We start from the raw sequence: 15,686 nt of genomic DNA on the forward strand, positions 1-15,686 counted from the left end.
ATACACCTTTAAGACCTGGAGGGCTGTACTTACAGGCAGTGACGAGGCAGTCATGTGTTTGGGTTTACAACCAATGAGAAGGCAGAACAGAAAGACTATTTAAAGACATATATACAGGAAGTAGGCTCGTTCGGAGAGTTAGGAGCACTGCAGGAGGAAGGGTAAGATTTTAGCTCTGAGCTCTGACCTCTTGGTTTTCTCTTTTACATTGGTTCTGTGTTTCTTATTTAATAAGACGGCTGGTTACATCTACAATCTCCTTCTTGAACATTGATATAAAAATACTCAATAAAATATTGACAATCTGAAACTAAGAACATATCAAAAAAATTATCCACCATGATCAAGTAGGCTTCATCCCAGGGATGCAAGGATGGTTCAACATATGAAAATCTGTCAATGTAATACACTATATAAACAAACTGAAAGAAAAAAACCACATGATTATCTCATTAGATGCTGAAAAAGCCTTTGACAAAATTCAACACCCCTTCATAATAAAGGTCCCAGAGATATCAGGAATACAAGGAATATACCTAAACATAATAAAGACAATTTACAGCAAGCTGACAGCCAACATCAAATTAAATGGAGAGAAACTCAAAGTTATTCCACTAAAATCAGGAACAAGACAAGGCTGCCCACTCTCCCCATATTTATTCAATATAGTACTTGAAGTTCTATCTAGAGCAATAAGACAATAAAAGGAGATCAAGGGGATACAAATTTGTAAGGAAGAAGTCAAAGTTTTGCTATTTGGAGACCATATGATAGTATACATAAGTGACCCCAAAAATTCTACCAGGGAACTCTGACAACTGATAAACACATTCAGTAATGTGGCAGGATATAAGATTAATTAAAAAAAAAACAACCAGTAGCCCTCTTATATACAAATGACAAACAGGCTGAGAAAGAGATCAGAGAAATACTACCCTTTACAATAGCCACAAATAATATAAAATACCTTGGGGTAACTCTAACTAAGCAAGTGAAAGACCTGTATGATAAGAACTTTAAGTCTCTGAAGAAAGAAATTGAAGAAGATATCAGAAAGTGGAAAGTTCTTCCATGCTCATGGATAGGTAAGATTAACATAGTAAAAATAGCAATCTTACCAAAAGCAATCTACAGATTCAATGCAATCCCCATCAAAATCCCAATACAATTCTTCACAGACTTGGAAAGAACAATACTCAACTTCATATGGAAAAACAAAAAAAGCCAAGACAGCTAAAAGAATCCTGTACAACAAAAACCACCTCTGGAGGCATCGCGATCCCTGATCTCAAGCTCTGCTATAGAGCTATAGTAATAAAAACAGCTGGTACTGGCATAAAAACCAACATGTGGACCAATGGAACCAGATTGAAGACCCTGACATTAATCTGCACATGTATGAACACCTGCTTTTTGACAAAGAAGCCAAAACTGTACAATGGAAAAAAGAAAGCATCTTCAATAAATGGTGCTGGCATAACTGGATGTCAACATGTAGAAGATTGCAAATAGATCCATATCTGTTTCCATGTACAAAACTCAAGTCCAAGCGGATCAAAGACCTCAACATAAATCCAGTTACACTGAACTTGATAGAAGAGAAAGTAGGAAGTAGTCTTGAACGCATTCGCACAGGAGACCATTTCCTAAATATAACACCAGTAACACAAACACTCAGAGCAACAATTAATAAATGGGACCTCCTGAAACTGAGAGGCTTTGTAGGGCAAAATACATGGTCAATAAGACTGAACAACAGCCTACAGAATGGAAAAAGATCTTCACCAAACCCACATCTGACAGAGGGCTGATCTCCAAAATATATAAAGAATTCAAGAAGCTAGACATCAAAATACTGAACAATCCAATTAAAAAATGGGCTGCAGATCTAAACTGAGAATTCTCAACAGAAGAATCTCAAATGGCTGAAAGTCTTGTATATTATTAAAAGGCTAGCCTCAATAATATACTTCCTGGGGGCTCAGAAGAGAAACTATGAACAGTGAGAATTATTTTCGGGAAATGAATCTAAGTGCACCAAGCTCTTTGTTCATCTACTTTATTCCTCTGGGATAAGATCCTATCTACACAGCTTCAGTTCTGTTCTCATGCCAAGCCTCTTCCTTGCCTGATTTCTTTCTGCATTTATCTGCTGTCCTCTCTAAGTTCTATCTTAATTCTCTCATCGTAGTTCTACCCCGTCTAGGTTCTCACCCATCTAGTTCTTTCCCATCTTAGCTCCTCTCCCATCTCCTTCTTTCTCATCTTGTTCTTCCTCACTTTGTTCTTCCCCATCTGGCTCTTTCTCATCTTCATCTCATTCCTCTAGTACTCTCTTCTAGTCCTCCAATCTAGTTCTTCCCCATCTCAGTTCGTTCCTCTCCAGTTCTTACCCACCTAGCCCTTCCATTCTCTTTTCTTTTCTCTGTCCATCTCCTCTGCTCTGAAAATAAAACTGCCTTTTTATCCCTTTGACCCTTATCTCTCCAAACTATCTCTGCTCCCGCTGTTTCTGGTGAGTGTGCTTGATCACTAAGCAACTTGGCTAGGCAACTTCCATCATAGCTCAGTGTACCTGTAATTTGGAACCCTTTAGTTCTGAATTAATTGTTAAGGTTGGATCTGAAACTAGAGATAAGACTTTGGAAAGGAGAAAGTTAAGATTAATTAGCACACCCATCAGGCCTTCTCAAACAGGTAGTCTGGACACTTAAGTCTGTTCTTAGAGAGTACAGAGGTATCTCTGATAAGGTACTTTCTTCCATCTGGGGATGGACCTGGCCAGATGCTGCCAATGATGATAATTACAGGGAGGCTTGAACTGGGGTTCTGACTGTGCATAGCTGTCAGCGCAGAAGGTTATCTAAATATTAGTAGAGGGGAAATGGTGCCCAATAAATGATGGAAAAGCTACAATAGCACATGAGAAATTCATAGTAGGAAATGGCTAATAATCAAAAGCCAATATCACCAAAAATCCCTGAGCCTCAGCTTGACCTCTGGAAGGCCCTTGGCTTCTTCCAGGCATTAGCTTGTCATAATCAACTGAAATCCTACTTCATGTATTTTTGTGGCTTGCAGCATGAAAGACATTTAAGGAATTGCTCAACATCCTTAGTCATCAGGAAAATGCAAATCAAAATGACTCTGAGATACCATCTTCCACATGTCAGAATGGCTATGATCAAAAACACTGATGACAGCTTATGTTGGAGAGGATGCGGAGCAAGGGGAACACTCCTCCACTGTTGGTCGGAGTGCAAACTTGTACAGCCACTTTGGAAATCAGTATGGTGGTTTCTCAGAAAATTGTGAATCAATCTATCTCAAGACCCAGCTATACCACTCTTGGGCATATACCCAAGAATACTCAATCATACCACAAGGACACACGCTCAACTATGTTCATAGCAGCATTATTCATAATAGCCAGAACCTAGACAACCTAGATGCCCCTCAACCAAAGAATGGATAAAGAAAATGTGGCACATATACACAATGGAGTACTACTCAGTAGTAAAAAACAATGATATCATGAAATTTGCAGGCAAATGGATGGAACTAGAGAATATTGTCCTGAGTGAGGTAACCCAGACTCAGAAGGACAAACATGGTATGTACTCACTCATAGGTGAATGCTAGATGTAAAGCAAAGGATAGACAGACTGCAACCCACAGCTCCAGAGAAGCTGGCTAACAAGGAGAACCCTGAGAGGGACACATAGATCACCCAGTGAAGGAGAAATAGATGAGATCTATATGGGTGAACTGGGGGTGGGAGGTGGTAATGGAGGACAAGGGATAGGGGATGAGAACATAAGGGAACAAGAGGTTCGAGGTGGAACAGGGACAGAGTGGGAGAGCAAGGAAGGAGACACCATGATAAATGAAGACATCATGGGAAGAGGGAGAAACAGGGTGCTAGGGAAGTTCCCAGGAATCCACAAGATAACTCCACCTTAGACTACTAGCAATAGCTAAGAGGGTGCCTGAACTGGTCTACTCTGGTGATCAGATGGCTGAATACCCTAACTGTCATCATAGGACCTCCATCCAGTAACTGATGGAAGCAGATGCAGACATCCATGGCCAGGAGCCAGGCTGAGCTCCAGGAGTCCAATCCATGAGAGAGAGGAGGGATTCTATAAGCAAGGAACATCGAGATCATGATGGGAAAACATACAGAGAAGGCCAGCCAAACTAGTGGGAATTCATGAACTGTGGACCAATAGCTGTGGAGCCCCCTTGGGACTGGACTAGGTCCTCTGGATACATGAGACAGTTGTTTAGCTTGAACTGTTTAGGGGGCTCCTAGGAATCGGGATCCATCCCTGGTGCATGAGCAGGCATTTTGGAGCCTAGTGCCTAATGGTGTGACACCTTGTGCAGCCTTGGTGCAGGGAGGAGGGTCTTGGACCTGCCTCAGCTGAAAGTACCAGGCTCTGCTGACTCCTCATGGGAGACCTTGCCTTGGAGGAGGTGGGAATGGGGGGGGGGTGGATTGGGGGGGTGGGAGTAGGGAGGCGAGGAGGATCTGTGGTTGATATGTAAAATGAATAGAAAATTTCTTAATAATAATAAAAAGTCAAACTTCTTAGTGTGTCTTTCACAAGTGATGATGGCTGGTTGTCTTTTGACGGCCCACTGTGTTTGTGTTTGACCCACACTTTCTGATACTATTCTTGTACAGCAGGGCTTCACACACGCTTAGGTTGGTTCCTGAGCTCTCTGCTGCCCTTCACTGTTGCCTTACAGCTTGCAATAGTCTGAATAAAGCAGAATAAACGTTCCTTCCTCAGTCTTGTTTGATCTCAAAATAGTTGGATCTGGGCAGACGGCTCAATGGATACAGCACTTGCTGCCAAGTGTGAGGACTGGAGTCTGAACCCCAGAACCCATCCAACAGCTGAGCAGGCATGGCTTGGGTCAGAGACTGGGGATCCCTGGGGCACGCTGGCTGGCTAGACCAACTGGGATTGGCAAACTTTGGGTTCACCAAGAGATCCTGAGAGATCAAGGTGGGCACCTGAGGTCAACTTCATACCTCTGCTGCATCATCTACATGCATGTGCTCATGTATACATGTGGGCTGAACACAGGCAAACATACATGTACATATGCACATGACACACACACACACCACATACCACACACGCACACACCACACACACATACACACACCACATACACACACACCACACACACATACACACACCACACACATACACACACCACACACATAACACACCACCCACACCACACCCACACACCACACACACCACACACATACCTCCCTACACCCTCCCCCCCACACCACACACACACACCACACACATATATACCATGCACACGTATCACACACACATACACACAACACACACGCACCACACCCCCTTACACACCATACACACACACACCACACACACACACACACACACACACACACACACACACACACACGGTCACTTCCCAGTTATATAAACTTCCTTCCTCTCACAGTGTAATGTTTTTTGTGGTGTGATGTCCATGTCCCCAGCCACCCCTTGCAGTTTGTCCTTCTGGTACTCTGCCGAGAAGAGTTAGAAGACGTGTGGGCTTATGCTGTGGTCCTGCCACCTTGCAGCTCTGTGGCTTCAGGCTGATTTCTAAATATCTCTGATTCTCTCTTCCCAGGAAAGTGGTGATCATGCTCCACAGCATGTGAGGTTGTGGGTTCCAGCAAGATAGTCTATGTAGAGTAAACGGGAAATGATTCTGGTGGCTTAACCAAGGGGCCCCTGAGGCCAGTGCTGAGACCTACTAAAGGTCATCAGTGGCACGTTAATGTGAAGTGCCCAGAGGTAGTTCATGGGCTGGTGTCCAGGTGCCCTTCCCTGGGCTCTGCTGCTCTGGGTCCTAGGTAACTGCTAAGGTGCAGTCTATGTGATAGCATTGTGTAAGTCATCCTTTACTGCCCCCTACAGGTTGTGGAAGGCCAGACCATTTCTCTGGTTCCCCCACCACTTCTGGTCACCTGGAATAGCCACACGGAGGGCGTGTCGGATGTCCTGTATGTGGACACCTTCCAGGTGGTTGTTAGTGCTGGTGCGGACCGGGACGTCAAGGCTTGGAAACTTTCTGGTGATAACATAGGTATGGGTGCTGCCGAAGCATGGCCTTTCCTATCCCAGTCCCTGAGGGAACATACCCTGGCATTACCCTGAAGCCCCAGTCCCTGAGGGAACATATCCTGGCATTACCCTGAAGCCCCGTGGGGAGAAGGGTCTTGCAGCTACTCAGAGAATCTTGCAAGATATGAATTGGTCTGCTTGTCCACCTGGCCATCAACTATCTTTCTATTCATTCACTCATCCACCCAGCTTTGCTTGTCTTGGTGAGTTTTAGAAAATTGTGTATCTGGTAAGGTCTGTTCTTTTCTCTTAAGAAAATAAGCACAGTTCTGGTATTATAGAAAGAAAAGCTCAGAAATTCAAAGTATTCCATTTTGAATTTCCAGAGTGTACATCTATCTATCTGTACAGCCCACATTGGGAAGCAGAAACCCCTGGGTGTCCTCCCACTTCTGCCTTGGCTGCTGAGTGTGTGTGTGTGTGTGTGTGTGTGTGTGTGTGTGTGTGACAATTATTTATGTATTGGGGGAGGCACATGCCATGGGATGCATGCAGAGGTCAGAGGACAACTGTGGGAGGTGGTTCTCTCCTTCTGCTGTGTCCCTGGGGTGGGACTCCGACCATCAGGCTTGGTGGCAAGTGCCTTCACCACTGAGCCGGCTCGCCAGGCCCTGACATGTTTTCTTTTCCTGTATATGTGTAGGTGTGGTGTCTGTACAGGTCTGGGCAAATGTGTTTGTGGGTACATGTGCACGTGTGCACTCACTTGTGTAGGTCAGAGGTCAACACTGGGTGTCTTCTTCACTCTCTCTCCACCTTCTTTTTTGAGACAGGGTCTCTCACTGAACCTGGAGCTCACTGATTTGGTTAGGCGGGTTAGGCAGTGAGTTCTAGGGATTCGCCTGTCTCTCTGCCCCAGCATGGAGGTGTGCACAGCTGTCCTGGCTTTCAGGGTGAGTGGTCAGGATGCAAACTCAGTCTTCAGGCTTCTGCAGCAGGCACGTTAGCAGCTGAGCCATCTCTTTGGATCCTATATTTGTTTGTTTGTCTTTTTTTTTAAAAAAAGATTTATTTATTTACATATTTTATGCATATGAGTGTTCTATTTGCATGTATGTTTGCATGACAGAAGAGGGCATCAGATCCCATTACAGATGGTTGTGAGCCACCATGTGGTTGTTGGGAATTGAACTCAGGACCTCTGGAAGAGCAGCCAGTGCTCTTAACCTCTGAGCCATCTCTCCAGCTCCTTGTTTGTCTTTTTGATGACAGCATTTCATGATGACAGCCCAGGCTGGCCTTGGACTTTTTGTCTTGTCTTCGCCAATGCTGGGCCCCAGGTGGGGGCCACTATCCCTGGCCTGGTTTCTAAACTCAGATTGTTTTTGCACATTGTACACACACGGGGTCATGGGGTGGGCTTTTCTTTGTTTCTGTTTTCTTTCTCTAAACAGTCTAGCTGTGAAGTTTATCCACAGTAAATATCATGCTTAACTCCTGTTACCTTTTCTAGCTATTTTACATGATTGAGAATAATACTCCTATAAACACTCTTATAACTTTTTTTTTATAAATAAACAAATGTATGCATTCCTGTTTGGTATGTATCTAGAGATGATTCCTAATCAAGGATATATGTGATATATAGTATGTTCTCCCCTCAGTTTCAGTTGATATTGCCCTGTGGTCTTTTGAAGTGGTTCCCAATTTCTGTTCTTTCACCAGCCGAGTGTAAAGCCTGTCCTTGTCCCAGCACTCTAGCTACACTTACTCAGATCCCTGAACTCTGTCACCCTGTAGCGTTTCCCTTCTTCTCAGTCCTGCTTTCTGCTTTCTCTCAGCCTGACTAGTTTAGACTCCAGATAGCCATAAGATCATGCAGTTTGCCTCGTGTCTGGCTCATTTCATTGGGCCTTGTGTTTTCAAGGTTCATCCCCATTGTCATAGTCACAAAATTCCCTTCTTTTTTTAAAAATAATTTATTTATTCTTATCTTATGTACATTGGTATTTTGCCTGCATGTACGTCTGTGTGAGGGTGTCAGATCTTGGAGTTATAGATAGTTGTGAACTGCCATTTGGGTGCTGGGAATTGAACTTGGGTCACCTGGAAGAGCAGTCAGTGCTCTTAACCACTGAGCCATCTCTCCAGCTCCAGACCTCCCTTCTATCCTAAGGCTGAAGAGCATTCCATTAGAGGTGTGTTGTCTGAATCTGTCTGTCAATCCATGCTTTGGTTGTTTACATGTTTTGGCCACTGGCAATAATGCTGCACTGACATCTGAGAGTGGGGGTGGGTGGGGCAAATGATCCTGTTTTCAGTGTGTGAGTGTGTGTGTGTGTGTGTGTGTGTGTGTGTGTGTGTGTATAAAGTGTGTGTGCAGGACGGTCTCACTGTGTAGGCTAGATGACCCCAATTTTACAATTCTCCTGTCTCTGCCTCCCAAATGTGTTAACCACATGCTTGCATTTCTTTTAGGAGAATAACCATAAGTGGGTGGCTGGAGCTAATGGAAGTCCCAATTTCAATTTTGAGGAATGCCACACTCCTTCCTAGAGTAGTTACCCAGTGTTACGTTCCTGCAAGGGTTCTGATTTCTCTGCATGTTCCCTGATGCAAAGAGATGCCTGTTTCCTGCTTTTCTGATAACAGCCCCACTAATGAGTGTGAGGTGTATTCCTGTTCCCTGGTAGGGGTGCTGAGCATCTTTCCACATCCTCCTGGCCATTTGCATATCTCATTTGGATAAATGTCTATCAAGTCCTTTGTCCATTTTAAAATCAGGTCTTTCTGCTATTAGTCTGCAGAGTTACATATTTTAGTGGTTAGCTTGGCCTGTGTTGGATATATGGTAAGGTAGTTTTTCCCTTCCATAGGTCATCGTTCACCTACCCGGAAGTTCTTAGTTCCATGTAATCCCGCTTTTGTAGAACTCTGCCTGTCTGTTTTTGCCTTTGTTATTTGTGCTTTTGGTGTCCTGGCCAAGGAGTTGTTACTAAGATCAATGTTTAAAGACTTTCACTAGTTGTTTTCTTGGCTTGCTAAGATGTATTCTTGTGTGATGTGTGTGTTCATGAGTGTGCACATGTGAGTGCATGCGTGTGGTGCATGCGTCTTTTGAATCAGATCCTCTTATTGGCCTGGTGTTTGTCAGCTAGACGAGGCTGGCTGGCCAGTAAATCCCAGGGGTCTGCCTGCCTCAATCCTATTGGCTGCAGGGCTGGCAGGAGATCAGCTGGCCCCACAGCAGCATCCTTCTGTCTAGGCCAAGCTTGGTTCCCACACAGCTGAGACCCACATCAGGAACCCCTGGAGAAGCTGGTGACTTCCCGGCTAGTGTTTCCTGCAACGTCTTCCCTGTTTGTCAGTATAGTTGCTCTCTTATTTGCTGCTGGAGCTCTTCGGTGATTTCTCCAAAATGGGATTTTACAACCTGGATCTTTTCTTTTTCTTAAAAGCAGGCGAATACCTGCTTTTATTTATGTATTGTGTATGTGTCAGGGAGGGGTGGTTTCTACATGACATGGCATGCCTGTGCCACTGTACACATGTGGAGGTCAGAATTCACAGAAATTGGTTCTCTCTCTACCACATCAGTTTTGGGGCTGAATTCAGGTCATCCATGCCGGGACTAGAACAGGATGCTGACTTCTCTGTCTTCTGCTCCACCCCAGATCTTACCCCAATTTATGCCCTTGTCATTTCACACGTGAGCTGCTGGGAACCTGAATGGGGGTCACCGGGCCTTTGTCACAGCATTTTTCCCATATTGACCTACACATGGTGCAGGATGCTTTAGGCCTAAGCTTCAAGTACCTCTTAGGACTGGCAAATGGAGAGATGTGTTGTGTAGCCAGTGCAATGCCTGGCACACAGCAGACACTCAGTGTTTGGGTGAGTGGGTGGGGTGGATGGAGCACAGGGTCACTCACCGACTCTTGGAGTGGGGGGCGGAAGCAGTGGGTTCGGAGAGCCCTGGTTCTGAACAGGGTCTGGTCATATCACAGGAACATTTGGCCTGAATCTTTGGGATAAACTGCAGGAGGCCTCGATGGTTGACGATCAGGAGCAGGAAGAGACCATAGAGGAGAAGCCTGACTTGACGGACACCACCCTCAAGAGATCCTTCATTGAGCTGCAGTGAGTTACTACAGCCACATGGGGCTCCCTGCCCCCCCAGAAATCTCTTACTGGGGTCGAGTGAGAAGCTTAGGATCTGCAGGCAACCTGTGGCCCCATTTAACCATCTCAGAGGCAAGAGCCAGCAGTCAGAAGAGCCCTGCTCCTAAATTAGATTGAGATCTGCAGTGTGGCGGTGGCCCCTGTCGAGGTCATTACCACGTGGCAGGGGGTTGCCCATGCCAATGCCCAAGGCGGGAGCCCTGAGCAGACAGCTGTGTGATGCCTGGGAGAGAGAGGGTTGTTCCTCCAGCTATTGCCTTTCCTCTGGGTTCCTTCCCCTCTACATCACCCACTCCATCCTTATTCCTTAAACTTCAAATGATTTCAGTTCTTAATAACTTTTTTTTATTATTATTGCTGGACATGGTGGTCCACACCTTTCATCCTAGCAGTCAGGAGGCAGAGGCAGGTGAATCCCTATGAGTTCAAAGCCAGCCTGATCTACACAATGAGTTCCAGAACAACCAAGGCTACTTAGAGAGACCCTGTCTCAAAAAAAAAAAAAACAAAAAAAACCAAAAAACCCTGTTTTTCTTTTTTCTTTATTGATGGCTGGAGATATGGCTCACAGCCTCTAGTGACAAGGCCTTGGATTTCATCCAGTACCATCACACACTGGTGTAACCTAAAGAAGCCACAGTCTACATGGGGAGATCTCGGCTATGTTAACGCATAGCCGAGGTCTATCTGACAGGTGTTGGGAATAGCAAGGAGAGATGTTGTTTAGAGGTCGGTCACCTGACTGGATTAACTGAGGAAGGCTTTACAGGAGAGGTTGTGGAGTTGATTTTGATGTAATTTCCAGGTACCCATGGAATCTTTATGGCTCCTGTTGTCTCATCAAGGCATACTCCTCTTTGGAGGGACAGTCTTGTTGTGCGGGTTTATAAAACAAGGCAAGACAGAGCTTCCCTGGGGGTGGGGATGTTCACATACCCTCCTGGCGAGGTCTAGTTGAGGCCTGAATGAAAGAAAACGCAGCAGATCTTGGGCCGGTGCGGTGCATCTGGACCTTGCTCATGTCAGACGGTGCTGACTCAGTGCTGGGCCCTGGCAGGAGGCAGGAAAGGGTTGGAGAGGCTCAGACCCGGAAAGGGGAGGCCCTCTGGCATGGGGGTGGGGGTGGGGGACGGCGGCGCTGGTAGGGAAATGGGAGGCGCATGTTGTGAAGGAAGCCTCTTACAGCAAGGAACTGGCTGAAGCTCTGCTGTACCAGCGGCATGAGCAGGCAGCGCTGATGGCGTTTCTGCATGGGAAAGCGGAGAAGGAAGTTGAGGCACGGGCCAGGCTCCATCAGATGTCCCTCACATCCCCATGGATCAAACAGAAATCCGTGGAAGACATCGAGGAGAGCTGGAACCAATGGGCCAAGAACAAGCAGGTGGGGGCTGTGGGGAGAGGGGAGGGGGTCCAGCTCCTGGCCACGGTTCTCACCCGTGACTCCTGCAGGCAAGCAAAATCGTAGGAGCAGCTTACAAGCCCAAGGTACATGTGCGGAACCCCAAACTCCTGTCCACCAGAGTGCAGTACGGCTGGATGAAGCAGCAGGTGAGGGAGTGTATCTGAGATGCCGGGGGTGGGGGGTGGGGGGTGGGGAGTGGGGGGCTGGGGGGGGTGGGGGCATCTGAGGCCAGTAGACTCCATCCGGTCCATGTTCTCCGTTTCTGGCATAGACTGGTCAGGCTGGCATGTTTTCTGTCAGCAGAAATCTTGTCTCTGGGGACACAGACCACTGGACTTCTGGAGGGGTGGCCCTCCACGAGCCTTTCCTGTCTGTGGTCCCCAGGGTATCATTATAGTCTTTGGCTACTCATTAGCAGATTAACTGCCCCTGTACCTGTGAGTGTAGGTGATCAAGAGTAGATGTGGGCCGGATGGTGGTGGTGGCGCATGCCTTTAATCCCAGCACTCGGGAGGTAGAGCCAGGCGGATCTCTGTAAGTTCGAGGCCAGCCTTGTCTACAGAGTGAGTTCCAGGACAGGCACCAAAACTACACAGAGAAACTTTGCCTCAAAAAAAAAAAACACACACACACAAAAATCAAAACAAAACAAAACAAAACAACAACAACAACAACAAACAAACAAACAAAAAACCCCCCAAAAACCAAACAAACAAAACCACAAAAACAAACAAACATGTGGCTGGAGAGATGGCTCAGCGGTTAAGAACACTGGTTGTTCTTCCAGAGGTCCTGGGTTCAATTCCCAGCAACCACATGGTGGCTCACAGCCATCTGTAATGAGATCTGGCGCCCTCTTCTGACCTGCAGACATACATGCAGGCAGAACACTGTATATATAATAAATAAATCTTAAAAAAAAAAAAAGTAGATGTGCAGTGTGTGGGTACCGGGTGCACAGGAGGATATATGGAAGGGGGTGGCTCTCCTGAGGTGTAGAAAGGGGAGTCAGGGACTTACAAAAGCCAGTCAGACTCCATCCTGTACAGCTCTTGCCTGTGCAGACCCTGCTCAGCCTCTCCCTCCTCTCTGCCCTAGGGCATTATGGGAGCTCCCATAGGCTACATCCCTACCGGGGAGGTTGGTGTGAGAGGGTTCTGGAGCCCTGCTTTGGGGAGTGTTGATGGGAGACCTGGAGTCTCTCCAGGGACTCTGTGTCAGGCCACACCTGAGGTCCAACTCATGGCCTTGCTTCAAAGCAGAGGAGTTCTGGTACCAGGCTCACACCTCACAGACAAGTGTAGGGAGGGGGGAGTGAGAGGGTGGGCCTGCTCAGGCCTGTGTGGGCCCCACAGCTGTGGTCTTCAGGAGCACCACAGCACTAGAGACTTACATGGCATGGGAAGACTTGAGGGCTCTCCATGGCAAGCCTGTTCTTGGTCCCTGGTACCACCAGCTCCAGCGAGCACTCATCTCCCGTTCTGTTCCCAGATCTCCCCTCAGGTCTACCAAAGCCTGTGTTTCACCGACCTTACGCCAATCCAACACCCTGACTTCTTGATGCATAAGGTCCTGGACCAGGAAGGCCGGCACATCCGCTGGGTGGCCAGCGATATCCGGAGAGAGTTGGAGTCTATCCGGTGTCAGATCTTCACGGACGTGGCAGCCAGCAGCACGCCCATTGCCTCACCTTCCTCCCTTTCCCTGGGAGCCTCGGCCTCCAGGGTTCTGGAATCCACCTGGTCTACCTCCCTGAGGCCCCATTCCTCAGTCTCCTTGCTGAGGCCCTGGTCAGCCTCTCCAGCACAGTCTAGCTCTTCTACGTCCCCCCAGACCTTGAGTCAGCCCCGCAGAAGTCAGAAAGCATCATGCCAGCTGCTCCCTGCCTCGTGCAGCATCCGAAGCTCTGGGGAGCCGCCCTCATGTTCTCTGTGAAGGCGGGGGGCTCCCTCCTCATGTTTTGAGGCGTCCATTCTTCTCTCTGTTCTGTGGCAGGGGACCCATAGGGTCCTGCATGTCCCTGGCTGACTCCGTGCCAGGCCCAGGGGACGCAGCCCTTCTTCCAGGGGCCCCCACACTGCCTCTCTCTGGATAAGCCCAGCTGTCTTCTGGCTCTGCACAGCTCTGGAGAAGAAAATAAATATTCTCCCGTGTTAGAGTCCCTACAGGCGACAAGGCTGGGTTATGTTTCTCACCTGCTTAGGTCCATGCTCTGCGGGGACAGGTCATAATGCCTGGCAAGGCCTGAGGCATACACAGAGGGGCCGTAGCCCAGCATCCCCGGGATCTTGGCTGCCATGCAGCGGGCCCACCCCTACCAGGGCTTTGTGTGGCATGGAAGGTAGATCATATGGTAGGGATGCCAGATGGCTCAGCCACCTGATTCAGCGCACAGAGGTCATTCTGTGCTGACAGTGTCTGCTTGTCCCTTGTTGCTGCTCTCTGGCCCCCTTGGGCTGCTAGGCACCCCGGCCCCAGTCACAGTGTCTGGAAGCTTCTCCACGCCTTGTGTCAAGGATATTTGGGGATGTAGCAGATGGCCCCTCCTCTGGACTTGGAGCATCATTCTCGGTCAGATGCACCTGTCCCAACCTCTGCCTGGCCTCTGTCCCTCTCAGAAGGTCAGCTCCAGGGCACGTGTGGACTTCCGGATACAGAAGACGCTATTTAGAGGCCGTGAAGCATAAGGTCCCACCAGCTTGAACCAGCTTTAAGGACCATGGCTTGTGGCTCTGGGCAGAGCAGAGTTCTCAGGCCCCTCCTTGCCATGGATGTGGCACCAAGTCCCCTCCCCAAAGCCCCAAGCATCAGGGCTAGCAGAGCTGAGGGAAGCCTTCTCTGGAGCCAGCAAGGGCTCAGCAGTGGCACAGGAGGGAAGGGCCAACGAAGCTAGACCCTCTTAGTCCTTGGGGTTGGGCTGTTAAAGTCCCCACAACCCACAGGCCTGGGAGACCCAGGTCCCCGAGCTCCTCACAGAGAAACTCTTTATGTTCTCTTAATTTTTTGTATGCATCTGTGTGTGTATGTGTTCTCATGTGTGTAGGCACACGTGTGTGGGTGTCTTTTCATGTGTGTGTGAGCATGTGCAGGTCCAAGGTTGACACGAGATATATTCTGTCTTTTATATTGAAGCAAGGCTGCTGACCGAATCCAGAGCTCACAGATACAGGGGTCCTGGGGATCTGAACTCTGCTCCTCATATTTACATGGCTTTACTCCCTGACACGCCCCCCCCTCCCCGCACCCCTCATGTGTGTCTGTGTGTGGAATGTACTGAGTCCTGGGCCAGGTGTTGTGGGAGTGGGGTGCTGAGTCAGAAGCTTGAACCCCACTCCTGGCTAGTGTACCAGGAGGTCCTGGGGCCTTCTGAGCAGACTCAGTCCCTGGGGGTGGCAGCCCTCCGAGGCATACCACCTTCAAATTTATATTATAGACCATTCCTTACAAAGACGAGTCTACAATAAGAGATCCTTAAGATGAGGCCCAGGTCCTTGGGGGCTCATGTCTCAACAGAGGCCCAAAGCCTCAGCATCATCAGCTTTTCCAGCACATTAACCTCTGCAGCCCTTTCTTCCATGTGTACAAACACATCTGTAAGTACCTACTACTAATCTAGGAAAATCTTCCTCAGTCGGAGGTGTTTCAGACTTCTCTAGAGGAACAGGACCAGCGGAACACATATAAAGGATTTATAAATGGTTTTACTCAATGTGGTGGAAACAGTCCGACAGCAGCTGTCTCTCACATGAGGGGCTGGGAACCTGGTAGTTTCTGTTGGCTGCCTGGTCCTTGAGGATGGGTACCTCAGCAGTCAGAGCAGGCCAGCAATGGCTGTCCTCCACCGGAGAGCCTGAGAAACCCAGAGTTGTCCAGCCCCATTCTATCACCAAGGGCCTGGAGGGTTTCTGGACAGCCACTGGCTCTCAGTCTAGGTTGGAAGCCTAGAAAAGCTGGTTCTAACATCAGTGAAGGAGTCAGTCATCAGCAACAGA

General features: G+C 47.9%; 1 protein-coding gene across 9 annotated transcripts in view; it reads left to right on the forward strand.

Annotated features, from left to right (window-relative positions):
• Efcab8 (EF-hand calcium binding domain 8) overlaps positions 1–13,859 on the forward strand; it is a 75,342-nt gene extending 61,483 nt beyond the window's left edge. For 8 of the 9 annotated variants that reach the window (XM_076570903.1, XM_076570907.1, XM_076570910.1 and 5 more), the window contains exons 25-29: positions 5,964–6,132; positions 10,118–10,250; positions 11,478–11,673; positions 11,742–11,840; positions 13,186–13,859. In XM_076570903.1, coding sequence (XP_076427018.1) covers positions 5,964–6,132; positions 10,118–10,250; positions 11,478–11,673; positions 11,742–11,840; positions 13,186–13,629 — 1,041 coding nt within the window. In that variant the 3' untranslated portion in view covers positions 13,630–13,859. Of the gene's footprint in view, positions 1–5,963; positions 6,133–10,117; positions 10,251–11,097; positions 11,674–11,741; positions 11,841–13,185 lie in introns of all 9 variants that reach the window. The other variant, XR_013050883.1, reaches the window with a different exon arrangement.
• Positions 13,860–15,686: the final 1,827 nt, after the last annotated feature.

The sequence above is a fragment of the Peromyscus maniculatus genome, chromosome 4 (assembly GCF_049852395.1).
Source record: "Peromyscus maniculatus bairdii isolate BWxNUB_F1_BW_parent chromosome 4, HU_Pman_BW_mat_3.1, whole genome shotgun sequence".
NCBI classification, from domain to species: domain Eukaryota; kingdom Metazoa; phylum Chordata; class Mammalia; order Rodentia; family Cricetidae; genus Peromyscus; species Peromyscus maniculatus.